Consider the following 15,266-nt stretch of genomic DNA (forward strand, 5'->3'; position numbering starts at 1 on the left):
AAGGTAACTCAAATATGGCATGACATTTGCAATGACGAAGTATAGTCATTAATGTAAATTTCTATGAAAAAGTGACGTTTATAGTGACATTCCATCACTTTTACTGTTCTAAATTATTATATTATTTTCGGTTACCGCAATAGTAACTCAAGAAATAAAACTATAAAAATGGATTATATCGTGTATAATGAATTTATAACACATCCCGACGTCTCGAACCCTTTACAGCGTTCGTGATGAACGTGTGACTGAGGAAAAATTAAAATGTGCAAAACTACCCACATGCCAAAATATAAATTTTAGGGCTCGGTTTTTGGGTTTTCGGTTCATAAGGCTAGTTATACATTACAAAAATTTTTCATGTAAAGATAAAACTACGCGATAAAGCTACGCTAGCTCGAACCCTACACCTCTGACCCGAGAAGATTTAATCCCTCCTAAATTCCAGGAGGGTAGGAGGGGACCGACAAGAAGCTCGGCGGGATCCATCTTTTCAAAACTAATGTTTTGAAAAGATGGATCCCATCTTATAATTAACATGCATTAAATCAAATATAATTTTTTTCTTTATTAGAGATAAATCACAATAACAGAATATTTTATCCAAAAGTATCGTTAAACCAGAATGGTTTGTCTCGATACTCCATTCCGCCCTATTTAAATAATTAACTATACAATGCAATAAACATACATATCTAATTCGTAAACAACATAATGATTGCAAATATCACAAACTGAATTTAAATTGATATGCAATTCAAAATTAGCTCACGGACTCTATACACGTGAAATATCAACGCTCTTCCGTCCAAGCAAAAAAATTATAATCTCGCATCTGAACCAAACGCACTCCAACTGTACTTCGCTATCCCTGAACGCTTGAGCGTAAACTAAACGCAGCAGTAATGGGGGCTGGTCAGCCGCGAAATTAACCCCGGTGCTGAATTAGAACCGCGGGGTAATGAGGCGATCTTTGCGGAATTTTACCGCGAGCTCAGAGCTCAATCGAACTAAAGGTACCGTTCAGATTGAGACTGTTATTGCAGGGCGACATTACTGCCGACTGCGTTGCTACCGTAAATCTTCATTCATTAATTCTTTTAAAATTTTGGCTTCAGTCCAGGGATTATTTCGCCAATATCAAGGTATTAGCTTTAAATACGACTAAAAGTGTAAGGTTAATACAAGACAGGGTACGGTGATTTTATTAGCTCTTGTAAAGCGATCGGACTGAACTTTACAAGTAGCACGTGGACTACCAGCCGTTGACTCCAAAATTGCGGTTAAACGCGTTTTAAGAGTTATTCTCCTTTCGCTGCACGCTACTAAAGTGTAGTTTACTACTTAAAGCTATCGTTATTACACTTTAAACCATATTATTGAGCAAAAAAACAAAGTAATTAATCAGAAGGCGTTATCAAGATGGCGCCGGAAGACCCGTAAATGATATCAATCCGGACGGCATAATCGATATCGATAATACTGCTGCAGTCGACTGCATTACTGCAAAAATTTCAAGAAGGTCGTTCTATAAAGAAATTTATATTAAATTTTACGTTTCCATCAGTAATGCAGTCGACTGCAGCAGTATTGCAGCACGATATTGCCCGAATTTTTGACATTTGCGGCAGCAATACTGCGGCAGTAACGTCGCGCTGCAATAATGCTGGTGTCGTGTGAATCCGAACAGTACCTACTTCAAAGCTCAATCAAACTGAGCGGGAAATATCAGCATAACGATAGCAAGCAGCTTTTAAAGGGCGTAAGTCATAGGCGGTAGCGATCACGTTGCGTCATTCTGCAGTGCTAATGTTCATGATTGCTATTGGTATTGAAATAACTGCGTATTCCAATACTAATAGTACCTAATCATGGACCTGGGTTAATCGGCTGGTAGGTAACAATTATTTGTTTGCATGCGGGTAAATATTACAAGCTGATTATTTTAAAGCATAAGTACCTATATATTAATAGTTATGTAATCTTTTCTGCCATTACACTTACTGACTTTTACTATTTATCTGAAAAGAGTTGTATAGTATGTTTAACAATTAATGATAACAATTAAAAGTTTACGAAATCTTACGAAACATGCAAAGTCTTTAGTTTTGAATTTAACAAATCCTGAGTTAATCATTATTAAGTAAAATACATTTTTATTTTATAGCAAATATCTGTTAGGTATGGCAGGGCTCATATAAGCCGTGTGAATGCAGTAGAAATGAGAGCATTGAAAAGTGTATGTGGTGTCAGATTACGAGATAGAATTACGAACAGTGTGATAAGGGAAAAGTGTGGACTGAACGAAAATATAGTGACAAAAGTAGAGAAAGGTATGTTGAAATGGTTTAGACACGTGGAAAGAATAAGTAAAATAAGGTTAACAAAGAGAGTGTATAAGAGAGAAGTAGAAGAGGAAGCTGGAAGTGGTGGACTTTCTCTGATCAAATCGGGGAAATCGTGAAGAAAAGCCAGGTCAAGAGCACAGAATCAATAAATGTTATTTAAATGAATGTTATGTAAGTGAAGGAAGGAAAGAGTAATGTCAGGATCATTGCAAGTTGAAATCTGTGGCCTCTGCATTAATGTATATGTAACGACAAAGTGTCTAGTACACATTATTCAAAATCACAGCAGTGGGTACAGTGAGCCAAACTATTAGCGTAGCACTCCTGCATACGAATATGTACCTATGTAATTATACATAATAATATACCTGCCTGGGTTCAAATCCTGGCTCGTACCAATGAGTTTTTCGGAACTTATGTACGAAATATCATTTGATATTTACCACTTGCTTTTCGGTGAAGGAAAACATCGTGAGGAAACCTGCATGCATCTGCGAAGGAATTCAAAGGTGTATGTGAAGTCCCCAATCCGCATTGGGCTAGCGTGGGGACTATAGCCCGAGCCCTCTCGCGCATGAGAGGAGGCCTGTGCCCAGCAGTGGGGCGTATATAGGCTAAATTATTATTATTAATATACCTGCTACCACGTTCGAGTTAAGATTTTAATAAATAATGCATCCAATAATTTTGAAGTTGAGTAAACACAACTCTGAGACTACGTATTTAAACTACGTGCACTTCACGAGCATACAAACTCAGCAAAAACCAAATTACAATATTCAAATTCACACATGGCTTCCACAATGAACTTTACCGTTCGACTTTAATTCGCATATAAATTAGCCAAACTAGAGCCGACGACGCTGACAGTAGGGACTCACCTTTACCCGTGCTTACAGGCCTTAATGAAGGATCGCATTGGAAATTTGGACCATTAGCATAACCCATTGTGCCGTAGATAGTACTAGCGGCTCACTTAGCTGATCTTTGGTAGGCTTTATTTCGTTGCAATAAGATAGACGAATGATGATTTAAATATCATGATGAATTTACTAAGTTGGTTCGTTAGTGCAACCACGGGTCATTCGTTTGCCGAACAACGAGGTCGTAATTAGGACAGTAATGCGAGTAATTTTAATAAAGATGCTTAAGGGTCACACGAACCCGACACCAAAACTGAATGAGTGGAACGTGCGCGGTCTACCCTAATTCGTGCGAATCGGCTGCGTTAGCTTTCAACGTTACCACTGGTCGCGTTCACATTCGTTAATCTATCTATGTGTGTCAGTACGCGTGTTTGATTCGCATATCATTGGTTTTGTGTGCCGTTCTCTAAACTATTATTGGGCTCAAATCAAAAGTGTATTAAAAGAGAAGAATGAAACAGACAAACATTAACAATTCCAGCAGGTGATGGGCTGATGCAGGCAAATATGAAAAACGGGTCCGTAAAAATCTGCCACTGAATGCGCTAAGAAGAAGCTGCCTATCACTCCTACAGAACAAATAATAAATAAAGAAACTGACAATTATCTAAATTAAAAGTCGCTTTTTATTTTAGTCATTCTAAAAACCTTAGTTTGTTCTCAAACGCATCAGTTTTTTTTTTCATTTGAAGTTTAAAGTTTTTTATCGGTACATCCTTTACTAACTATTTATAACCACTCACATTCAAACAACAAATATTTTTTTTGTATTTGCTCATATACTTATGTATATTACAAGTTATATAAACGCTTGTAAAAAATACCAGAAGATTGATATGTTTCAGGATGGGGTTAAACTCACGACCTTTTACTAACTTAAGGTGATTTCTTTTGCCTAGTAAATTTATAAAAAAAATAACACACCCCTATAAAGAAAGCGTAAACTGTTTCACAAACATTTCCCTACCGATCTTGACCCTCATACTCCACGTTTACCAAAACGTAATATATCAAACCAAAGAGCCTCCTATATACGTCCTGTTGCAAATAAAATGTAATAGCTAGAACGCTGTTTAGTAAAACTTTGATCCCACTTAAACGGAGTTACGGTCACGATCCTTGGCTGTTCACAAATCTTACTACTTTGTTGCCAAAAACTGGTATAACTCAGACCACCAACATACAGGTTATCTAGCGGCAGATTATTTCATAATTGAATGAAAAAGAAACTAAAACACATAAACCAAAACTATTTATTTTATAAAAATAAGATGACTGCGGATAGATATCATTGAAAATCATATTTTCTAATTGTAGACCTTCGCTGTGTACGCACTTTTCCGTATATAGTCCTTTGGTACGATACGCCTCAATAACATAATATAATTATGTATGCACGCTGCCCTGCTGACCAAATTAATCTGCAACACTTCCGAAACTAAAACACCCAGAAAACACCACCCCCAACGTTTCTCCCACACTTCGCGTCCGAAAATTATTCGTATTTAAAATCGTAAACAGCCAAAAATTCTGTACAAGAAGAATCCGTTTCGCTTTTAGCAACCTCAGCCGAAAATGGGCAAAATCCAAAAAAGAAGCCCAAAGCGACTGCTTTACAACCTAGAGAAGAATCTAGTCTTTATCTGCATTTATTAGGCACGATTTCCCCACAATATGTGAATGTGGAATGGCGTAAAGCCAACATTAGAAGAAAACAAATGTAAAGCTTGCCGGCTCAGATCATAAAAGGTCGGTTTTTACCCTTACGCTCAATTACTCTGAAAATATAGCTCTGTTTAAAATTTTGCTCGTCAGATCCCTCGGCTATGCTAATGATATACAATTGAAAATAAATGAAAATGTTTTTGAGTCTATGTCTATCGAGCCTAGTTAAAGTTTATTTTTAATTTTGTTTGCCTTTGCAAATATAGTCTATCCAGGTCCAGACTATCTTCTTAAACTACGTCTAAAAGTATGTGTCTCGCTTTGTGTGGTAGGGCACAGCACAGCGGATGTCATTACAGACCTAGAGCTGGGGAAGAACCTCCTTACAGAAAACCGCAGCCAAATAACACCCATTGTTGTGTTGCTGCCGGTGAGTAGGGTCGCCAGAGCTCGGCGAGGGTGCGAAGTATTAAATAAATAAATAAACAAAATGTTGGTGTCGGCAACGCTCATATCGCAGCCGCCGTATGCTTGATGGCCACTGACGTGTGATTTTTTTTTCATGCCATTTGGCGTAGATTGAAACTTGTAAAAATTCACATAAAAACTTCCTTTTCTGCGTTAGCGTTATATTAACATGTAATATTTATGAGTCTTAATAAATGTATATCAGAAGGCCTACCGAGAACGCCGAAGTTCGCAAATTGCAGGCATCTTTCTCTGGCACTCTTAATTACGCCTTAAATGGAATAGAAGAGAAAGATGCCTGCAACTTGCGAACTTCAGTGTTCGCGGTAGGCCCTCAGGATCAATTTACGATGGTATGAACGTGTGATGAGACAATGTTTTTTGAATAAAAGGTTTCTAAAGTGATCCGATATTGCATATGCTTCAAGTTCGAGCCACTTTGAAACTGTTGGGCCTACGCAAGGTTAAATTTGGGCAAAGGTCGGATAAGAATATTGGGAGCTACTGCGCATAATAACAATACTTATTTATTGATTCAGGGTTTTGAAAATTTTAAAGGTTCTTTATGTTAAACTTTTGTCCAGACGCTTTATATAATTTTAACCGAAAATAGACTGTTTGCTTAACTTTTACGATATTATTTTTAATATATCCGAGTTATTTTTGGGGAACATCAATTAGTGTAAACATATTTTTACACTACGTCGGTGGCAAACAAGCATACGGCCTGCCTGAAGTCTCCGTAGCCTATGTACGCCTGCAACTCCAGAGGAGTTACATGCGCGTTGCCGACCCAACCCCCCCCCCCCCCCCTCGTTGAGCTCTGGCAACCTTACTCACCGACAGGAACACAACACTATGAGTAGGTAGGGTCTCGTGTTATTTGGTGTAGTATGGTATATTTTCTTATGTTATTAATCCAGGGAAAAGATGGGGACTACGTTATAGAGAAGCAGTCATTCACTTTCCTTTTAATGTCATTAAACCACTCTAAAATCCAGTTTCTAGAAAATAGTAGAGAGTTAAACTAATTAAGCAATTAGGTTGCGCCGGCGGCTCGCTAATATTCTTTTCGTTGCCCCACTTAGCCACAGCCTAATGGGACAGACACACTAAACTAACTTATTTATTACATTCAGGTGTAGCGAGTTTTCGACACGCGTTAAGAAGGCCCGTGGCACTCCAGGCCAACGTTACAATCGTTAACGCTCCGTAGCGTAGCGTAGTCATCTCTCTCTATCACGCTTCCATATTAGTGCGACTGTGACAGTTGCGTTTCGTTCGCCACGGAGCGTGACCAATATGCACGTTTGGGTACGCGGGCAGGTAGATGCTAGTGCTATTAATAGTACAAACGATTATTTATACATTGTATATACTGCCTACGTCTAGAGACATGTACACCATCTTTGCGTATGGAGGAACAAACATCCATTTAATATCCAAACGTACAAACTTTCACTTCTATAATATACGAGTAAGGAGTCAATCCATAAGCTTGTCCGTATAAACGCATTTTATTATGTAAGTTACTAGGATTGCCATACGTCCCGTAAACTGTCACTGTATTTAAGTATCGCGTCCCGTATTTTTACCTGTCCCGTTTTTGTCAACCCTATTTATTACCTACATTCAACTATTCAAGACGATGATTATTTTAGTAAGCATTTTTCACATCCATTGTGACAGAAACTAAACTCCTATACCTGCAAATCTTATTATTACATGTAAGTTACGTGGCTGTCCTTATCGGCTGTTGAAAGCGCAAATCAGTTCAGTGGCTCAACATTATATCTTTCCAGCTGTTGGTCGATTTCCTTAGCGTTGCTCTTAACGACCAGCCGACCGTTGCGAGAAGACGGTGATGATGATGATTCTAAGGCACCGTTCGAAATGTCTTGATAATAAAACCGGACAAGTGCGACTTAGACTCGCACACGAAGGGTTCCGTACCATTATCTATATTTTTTAGTATTTATTGTTTACGGTTCATGAGATACAGCCTGGTAACAGATGAATAGACGGACAGACAGACAAACAGACAGACAGACAGACGGACGGACAGCTAAAAATGTTTTTATTTACATTTCCTGAAGTAATGCAGACGGCAGCATGACTGCAGGCTAGCATTGCAGCAAATGTCCAAAGCGATGTCACCGCCCCAAATTTTGACATAGGCGACAGCAATGCAATCGACAGCAATTTCACGTCGCAAGACTGCTGCAGCAATGCTGGTGCAGTCTAAATACGAACGTTACCTTTAGGCTGTCTTTTTATTGGACGGGGTTCCGAACGCCTCTACCGTATCGTATATATGTATATTTTTCTAATTTTGTCTATCCCCAAATGTTGTAGAGCTCTAAAAGGATTTTTTAAAATTCAACCCTTGAGAGTAGAAAATTAGTTTGAAAGTTTGAACCGGTTTTACCCGGATAAAGTCGCGGGAAGATGAATTCGAATCTTCGGCTTATAAGTAATTAATTAAGCTAATATTCATGCGAAATAAATATCATAAATATGAACATGTCTGCATACATCCGCAAAGAAATTCGAAGGTGTATGTGAAGTCGCCAACCCGCATTAGGCCAGCGTGGGGACTATAGCCCCAACCCTCTCACACATGGGAGGAGGCCTGTGCCCAGCAATGGACCGAATAGGCTGAATAATGATTATTATTTCAATATACTACAGATCTATGTAGAATGACGCTCACGCTTAAAGATAATTCAAGTCTGCATCACTTTCATGAGTGCAAAAGAGACAAAATACAATAGTAGTTTATGTGACTGCTACATAATAAAAGGCATTAAAATACACGAGTGTGGGTTTAAGAAACGAACGAAGTGAGTTTCTTAATAGGATCACACGAGTGTTTTAATGCCTAATTATTTAGTTACATATACTATTTTATCTACACACATATTATAAGCTTTCTGTGATATATTCACTAACCCAAATTACAGCCAAGGTTGAGGCATCGTTGCTCTCTTGGCGGAACTCGCGGATATGTGGTGGCGTCACCGAAATATTTATATCGCTCATTTTACACGCACCCTTTGCTATAGTTACTTTAAAAACAACAAAACATACTCATTTTATACTTAAAACTAATTAAAAGATAAACTGTACGTCAAATGGCGGTAAATGAAAACTTTATTCACGCATGTCACTCATTCGTAGTTTTTGTTTTTTTTTAATTCAGATATTTTTTTTTAATATTTGACAGGCAATCTTGAACATTGTACAGTTGGGTGTCTAGATGCTAATCGTTTGCGCTGCGACAGCTAAGCGCTATCTGGCTCTCTACTCTCTATCACACTAATTTGTAGGAATTCTAAGAGCCCCCTGTTATACATACATTTACTACCAACATAAAAGTAAAGGAAAAATTATAATAATACCGTGAAATTGTATTACAAGACAAGCGTAGACACATCCAATTTCGTTGCTCTCGGCTTCATATGGAAAAGCAGATGTCTGCAGTTTCGTACATTACGGACTTACATCAAATATTCGTAAAGTGTGCTTACTTTGACGCGAGTATTTCTCAAGTTTTCAGTGTCTGTTGTATGTGTTTTTTTAACAAGCTGAAACCGGGAACGATTCTATTAAGCTTAGATTAAATGGAAAAGTGGAAAAATTACTGTCTTGGATGAGACTTGAACTTACGGCCTCTGGAACGATACTCCAGCTCTCTGCCAACTGAGTCACCAAGACACCCCAAGACAATAATTTTTCCAGTTTTAAATTTATATAATGCCAAAATTATTATATTTAAATTATAGCCATATCACGTAGACACATCAGCAGGTCAGCATCAAAAGTATCGGATCAGACTAAGTGTCAAAAGAATCTAATAATATAATATAATAATTCAGCCTCACGTCACCTATACGTCCCACTGCTGGGCACAGGCCTCCCTTCATGTGCGAGAGGGCTCGGGCTATAGTCCCCACGCTAGCCCAATGCGGATTGGGGACTTCACATACACCTTTGAATTTCTTCGCAGATGTATGCAGGTTTCCTCACGATGTTTTCCTTCACCGAAAAGCTAGTGGTAAATATCAAATGATATTTCGTACATAAGTTCCGAAAAACTCATTGGTACGAGCCAGGATTTGAACCTGTGACCTCCGGATTGAAAGTCGGACGTCATATCCACTCGGCCACCACCGCTTCTAAAAGAATTTAATACTATCTCCAATCACTACACCTTATAAAACAAAGTACCCGCTGCGTCTGTCTGTATGTTCGCCATAAACTCGGAAACTACTGAACGGATTTTCATGCGGTTTCCACCTATCAAAATAATGATTGCAGAGGATGGTTCAGGTGTACAATTTGTTCACGCGTACGAAACCGAAGCTGGTCGCTAGTAGTAACTTAACAAATATATAACAATTAAACTCCAAACCAGCCTACTTCATTTCATTTTTAACCTTTCCTTGTTTAGGTTTAGGTCCTTCTACTTCTAATAGTTGTAATGATATTATTTATATATTTAATAAATTATAAGCCTATATGGTTTATTAGAAGCGCTGGCTGGACGTCGTGCCAGCGGACATGGAAGAGAACAATTTCACACCTGAGGATGCCGAAGACCGGGCAAAGTGGAGAAGACTAAGTAGGAAAGCGGACCCTGGCGCTAGGCCGGAATAACGCTAGGTTGAAGAAGAAGAAGCCTATATGGTGTCCCACTGCTGGGCAAAGGCCTCCCCCCTCGATTTCCATTCGTCTTGGTTTTGAGCAATCTACGGCCAGTCGTTGAGATATGCGTCCAGGTCGTCCCGCCATCTCCGTCTGGGCCTACCAGATCCTCGCCCGTCTTGCGGCACCCATATTCTATTGTTATTATCTATTTATTAATAAAACATTTTTAAAATTGTAATTCCTTTTCAGGTCCTACACGGCTATGACGGAGAGGACTGGACCCTACAAATCAAGTTCGTGCAGAAAAGAGACAACGGCACCTATGAATGTCAGGTAAGCGCATAATTATTTATATCTTTGAGAGCCAGAGTTACCTCGAAGTAACATCCTAGCCAATCCTGGGGGCCTAGCCAAGTGAGAATCGTTGATAGAAAACGCCAATCAGAACTCCAATCAATCGATATATTTTTTCGTTTGGCGTTTATACGATTGTCATTTTGGCTAGTCCCCCCCCCCCCCCCCCCCCCAGGCCCTACAGTGTACACGGTCCCTGTAAGCTTTCACTTTACACGTCCAACTTCAGTTTTCTAGCTTTGCCTTGGTTTTTTGGTCGGCTAGCTTATCCCAAATATGGGTGCGAAGTTTAAGCAAATGCGTCTGCCATCAAAAGTCCGGTTTTCTTACGATGTTTTCGTCGACATCGTACATAATTTCTGAAAAAATCCTTAGTACGAACCGGGGTTTGTACCCGCGATCTCAGGGTTTGAAGGTGTACTTCGCTTTTTCTAAAAATGGGTTTAAGATTTTTCTCAAAAATGAACGGCAAAGTCTACTTTGCTGATTAAAAAATAGGTCGTGAAGTGCGTAGTTTATGGTCAGTCAAAAGTTAAAAACATTACAGTCTCGATTTCCCGACTGCAATGTTGCATACACATTCCATTACTTTATTTGTTGAGTTCCAAACTTTAAAAAAAGTTGAAATGACCATTAAACAGCCAAACAGACTATCAGTACTTACTACTATAATGGTGTATACCATAGGTCATCCGTTTAAAACGATTCCTCAGCCAGCAAGTATGTAGCTACTTCCGAGCCTCGCCAATAATGTACTATTTTAATCTTAACTTTCAGCGCTCTAATCTGATTTAGGAAAAATAAAATGTTCTCCCCAAACTGAATAAACTGAAAAAGACAAAAGAATCAAAAGGATTATTTAGAGCAGGTACTTTTTCTGTTCTCGAGTAGGATCTCGCCCTTGAACGCTCATTTTGCCCTAGCATCGGGAAAATATGTCAACAAAATACTACTCAAATCAAATTTGTAAGACATCCGGCTTATGAGAAGGAAAATATTGAGAAAACATTCTTTACGTACTTCTCCTTCTTTACTTTTTATCTGTATGAGCTCCTACATAATATAAGTTATTCTATTTTGTCTGTTTTGTCGTACATAATTGTGATTTACCCAAATTGTACAAAGATTATCTCACAATAGCTAGCGTATTGGCTGTAAATATTGTAGGACTAATGTCACTGCTTCAGTATTTGCTTGTTTTTTTAGGGTTCCCTACTCAAAGGGTCAAACGGGACCCTATTACTGAGACTTCGCTGTCCGTCCGTCCGTCTGTCACCAGGCTCTATCTCATGAACCGTGATAGCTAGACAGTTCAAATTTTCACAGATGATGTATTTCTGTTGTCGCTATAACAACAAATACTAAAAACAGAATAAAATAAATATTTAAGGGGGGCTCCCATACAACAAACATAATTTTTTTGCCGTTTTTATAAATAATGCCACTTGCCCGGTTTTTTATCTATGTGTGTGTGACTAGATTTTGTTAGGAAATACAACATATGTCAGTCATCTCTACACATTAAACAATAGTACGAGTTTTCAAATGGCTAATTTTTAATATCAATCATACAAGGTGCCCGTGAGCATTGCAAGACATTTTAACTAAGCATTCCTGGTAATATTTAGAAACTAAAATGTCATATAAAATTTTCTGTATAGGCCTAGACACAAAAAGTCATATAACATTTTTTGCTTCTGTTGCCATCAGGAATGCACCGTTAAAATCTCTCGCAATGCTCACGGGCACCTTGTAGATTTTCACCTAAGAGCGGCGATTGCACCCTTCACTTATTCAATTATAGAAGGCGTATTATTATTTTAATTACAGGTTACAAAATAGATCTGGAATTTTAGTAGTGTAGTTATGGATTTAATTCATAACCTGTTCTTAAACTCAGAATACGCCTGTAGGTATTTTCATGTCAGGCGTCACTTTCGCACTTGCATACTTGTTAGAACGTGACAGGCATGGTGACAAATGATAAAAAGCCGACCATCTTAGCCCTACTGGATTCGTTGGCGTACTCACATTCACCTCTCCTCAACGGTAGATAATAAGATAGTCTACATAAAATAACGATAACCGATTTAAAGGATCATGCGTCAAAATGGTCCAAGAGATGTGTGAAATTTCTCGTTTTTATTTCACTTCTGCAATAGCATTTTGCTTGGTACCCACATATACCTAACGAAATTAAGTAGGTATACAGGGTGTTTATTTAGTCACCTGCAATAATTCACGGGGTGAATATATAGGCTTTTACTGTGGCACCAACCCTGAAATCGCGAAAAAAATTTTTCTTAAAGAGTGAATTTTTTTCGCGAATTTGGGGTTGGTCCCATAGTAAAAGTTGCTCAGTATTACCTATATGTACCGTAAATTATTGCACACATGACTAAATAAATACCCTGTATAAAAATAGGTACTTAATGAATGACCTACTTAACTCTCAGCTCTGTTGGTTGTTGGATCAGGTTCCATACAAAGTTGCCCATGCTTATTACGGAAAATCTTGATCTGATCTAGATCTTGGTCTGATCTTTAGACCTGTTTGAGCGGCCAAGGCGCTCACAAATATCTGAAAACTCTTTTATTATCAAGGCGTTAGCGTGCATGTTCAGATATTTTTGAGTACCTCGGCCGCCCCGATATATCTGATGGCGACTGTACAACGTCACGTCACGTCACATTCTATAGAAATTTGCCTATTTCACATACAACGTGACAGTGCGCTTATTATATTTTTGAAAGAGATTTTTTCCGTCGCTTGCCTCTTTTTATCGCGCATGTAATAATCGAGGTGAAAAGGAAATGAAGTAATACAGTAAGAGGACGTAATGGCACCGTGTGTGGGTTTTATGCGTAATATAGAAGTATTATAAGATGTTTGGAGTTGTAATATTTATTTTGATTCCTATCAACACACCTTCTGAAGATTTCTCAAGTACTGCTATGCAAAACGTTAGAAGACCGATGCTGCGCTTTAAAGACTGTGTTAAGCGAGACATGTCAGCATTTAAAATCGACCACCATGCCTGGGAAACTTTAGCTGACTTTGGACCCGGGTATGTCCTTAAACTACGTCCAAAAGAGAGGTATGGGCAATGTGAATGTCATCTCGCCTTGTGTGGTAGGGCACAGCACAGCAGATGTCATTCCAGATCTAGAGCAGAGCCCAACTGGGGAAGTACCTCCACCTTACAGAAAACCGCAGCCAAATAACACTTGACCCTACTCATAGTGTTGTGTTCCTGCCGGTGAGTAAGGTTGCCAGAGCTCAACGAGGGGGGTGGGGTTAGGGTCGGCAACGCGCATGTAACTCCTCTGGAGTTGCAGGTGTACATAGGCTACGGAGACTGCTTACCATCAGGCAGGCCGTATGCTTGTTTGCCACCGACGTAGTATAAAAAAAAAAGCTGAAGACCTCGATAGATGGCGCAAGCGTGTTATGGAAGAGAGAAGGCTATGCGACCAAGCCTGGTTTAATGCGTTAGATAGCAGGTGTTGCAGAAAGTAAACTGAGACTGGAATGGAACCTCAGGTGGCATGAGCTTTCTCTGCCAAAAATGTGGGAGGTTGTGCCGCTTACGCATCGGCCTCTACAGTCACCAAACCCGTTGTCTAAACAGCAATGCATAAATCGTTAGCAATAGACGCAAAGGCCTGTGATGCTTTTGAAAAGAATTTCGGGTTGTAAAAAAGGTCGGCAACGCGTAAATCTTTGGTGTAGCAAGGCTACGTTGTTACACCCGTACTTCAACAACGTCTAAAATACTGTTTTGACCGTCTTTTTGCTTTTTTTTTCTAACCAGTACCCCTAGTGTAAATTTGATCGACATCATAACGTGACGAACGCGTTTGCGTTAAGTCTCATTTTGTATAGGATTTTGAGTTTCCAAAACGTCCCGCTTGGCGCGCTCTTTCTAAATCCAATACAAAATGAGACTAAACGCAAACGCGTACGTCACGTTTCGAAATCGAATTGATTTACACTAGGGGTACAGAATATTACTCGTATCGGACGTCGAGGAGATTTGTACTTTCCGTATTTTGTGTCGAATTAAGAGTAAAAAAAAAAAAACAAAAAAAAAACATCTTCAGGAGTAGGAATATAGTATAAATCTTGTTGTTGCTGTTATTCTAGGGATAGTGAGATTAAGCAATTATTAAATTCACAAGTCACGGGTCATTCCTATTTGTACTATGTACAATAACTATATCAGCAACGTAAAGAAGTGACTAATGAAAAAAGCTTTCTATCCGTGTTCTATGGAATGAAACAAATGGAAAGCATTTCACAATGTAAAGAACGAAATGGCGGTATCCTTTGTTATTTTATTAGGCAGATCCTTTTAGCCATATCTGAGCTAAAGTTATTACTAGTCTCTTCCTCGTCCTTCTCATCTCGTTCGATTTAGTTTTTAACAAGTTTCATAGAAACTTTGCCAATATAAGTAACTTTAAGTAAAGCAATCAAAACGAACCTAATAAAAATGCACGAGAAAACTTAACCACGACAATTTTTATATTGATGGTTTCTCGGTTGTATAATAAATTGTACAAACTAGATTTTGTGTCAAGTGGCTAACTTCAGGTACTTTTTTTAATAACTTTCATATAGTTGGTCAAACCAATTTGTCAGTAAATAAGAACAAAAAAAACTATACTCATCCTTTTCTTTTGGATGCTAGTACTAGTGTAAGACAAAGATAGTATGACTCCCTCTGTCTATGTTTGAAATGAGATAGCCCTTTGACAAACTATATGTGTGACATATGTCACCCCATTGCTGATACGATTTTATCTTCGAGCAACACCGGCTTCCGACACGTCGGAAGGGAGGAGCCACAAA

At 38.7% G+C, this 15,266-nt stretch overlaps 1 protein-coding gene across 1 annotated transcript in view; it reads left to right on the forward strand.

Moving 5' to 3' along the window:
* LOC133527561 (hemicentin-1-like) overlaps positions 1-15,266 on the forward strand; it is a 443,871-nt gene that overhangs the window by 394,229 nt on the left and 34,376 nt on the right. Inside the window, exon 6 of the mRNA XM_061864618.1 lies at positions 10,307-10,390. Within this exon, the coding sequence (XP_061720602.1) occupies positions 10,307-10,390 (84 nt within the window). The remainder of the gene's footprint in view (positions 1-10,306; positions 10,391-15,266) is intronic.

The sequence above is a fragment of the Cydia pomonella genome, chromosome 18, assembly GCF_033807575.1.
Source record: "Cydia pomonella isolate Wapato2018A chromosome 18, ilCydPomo1, whole genome shotgun sequence".
NCBI lineage: Eukaryota > Metazoa > Arthropoda > Insecta > Lepidoptera > Tortricidae > Cydia > Cydia pomonella.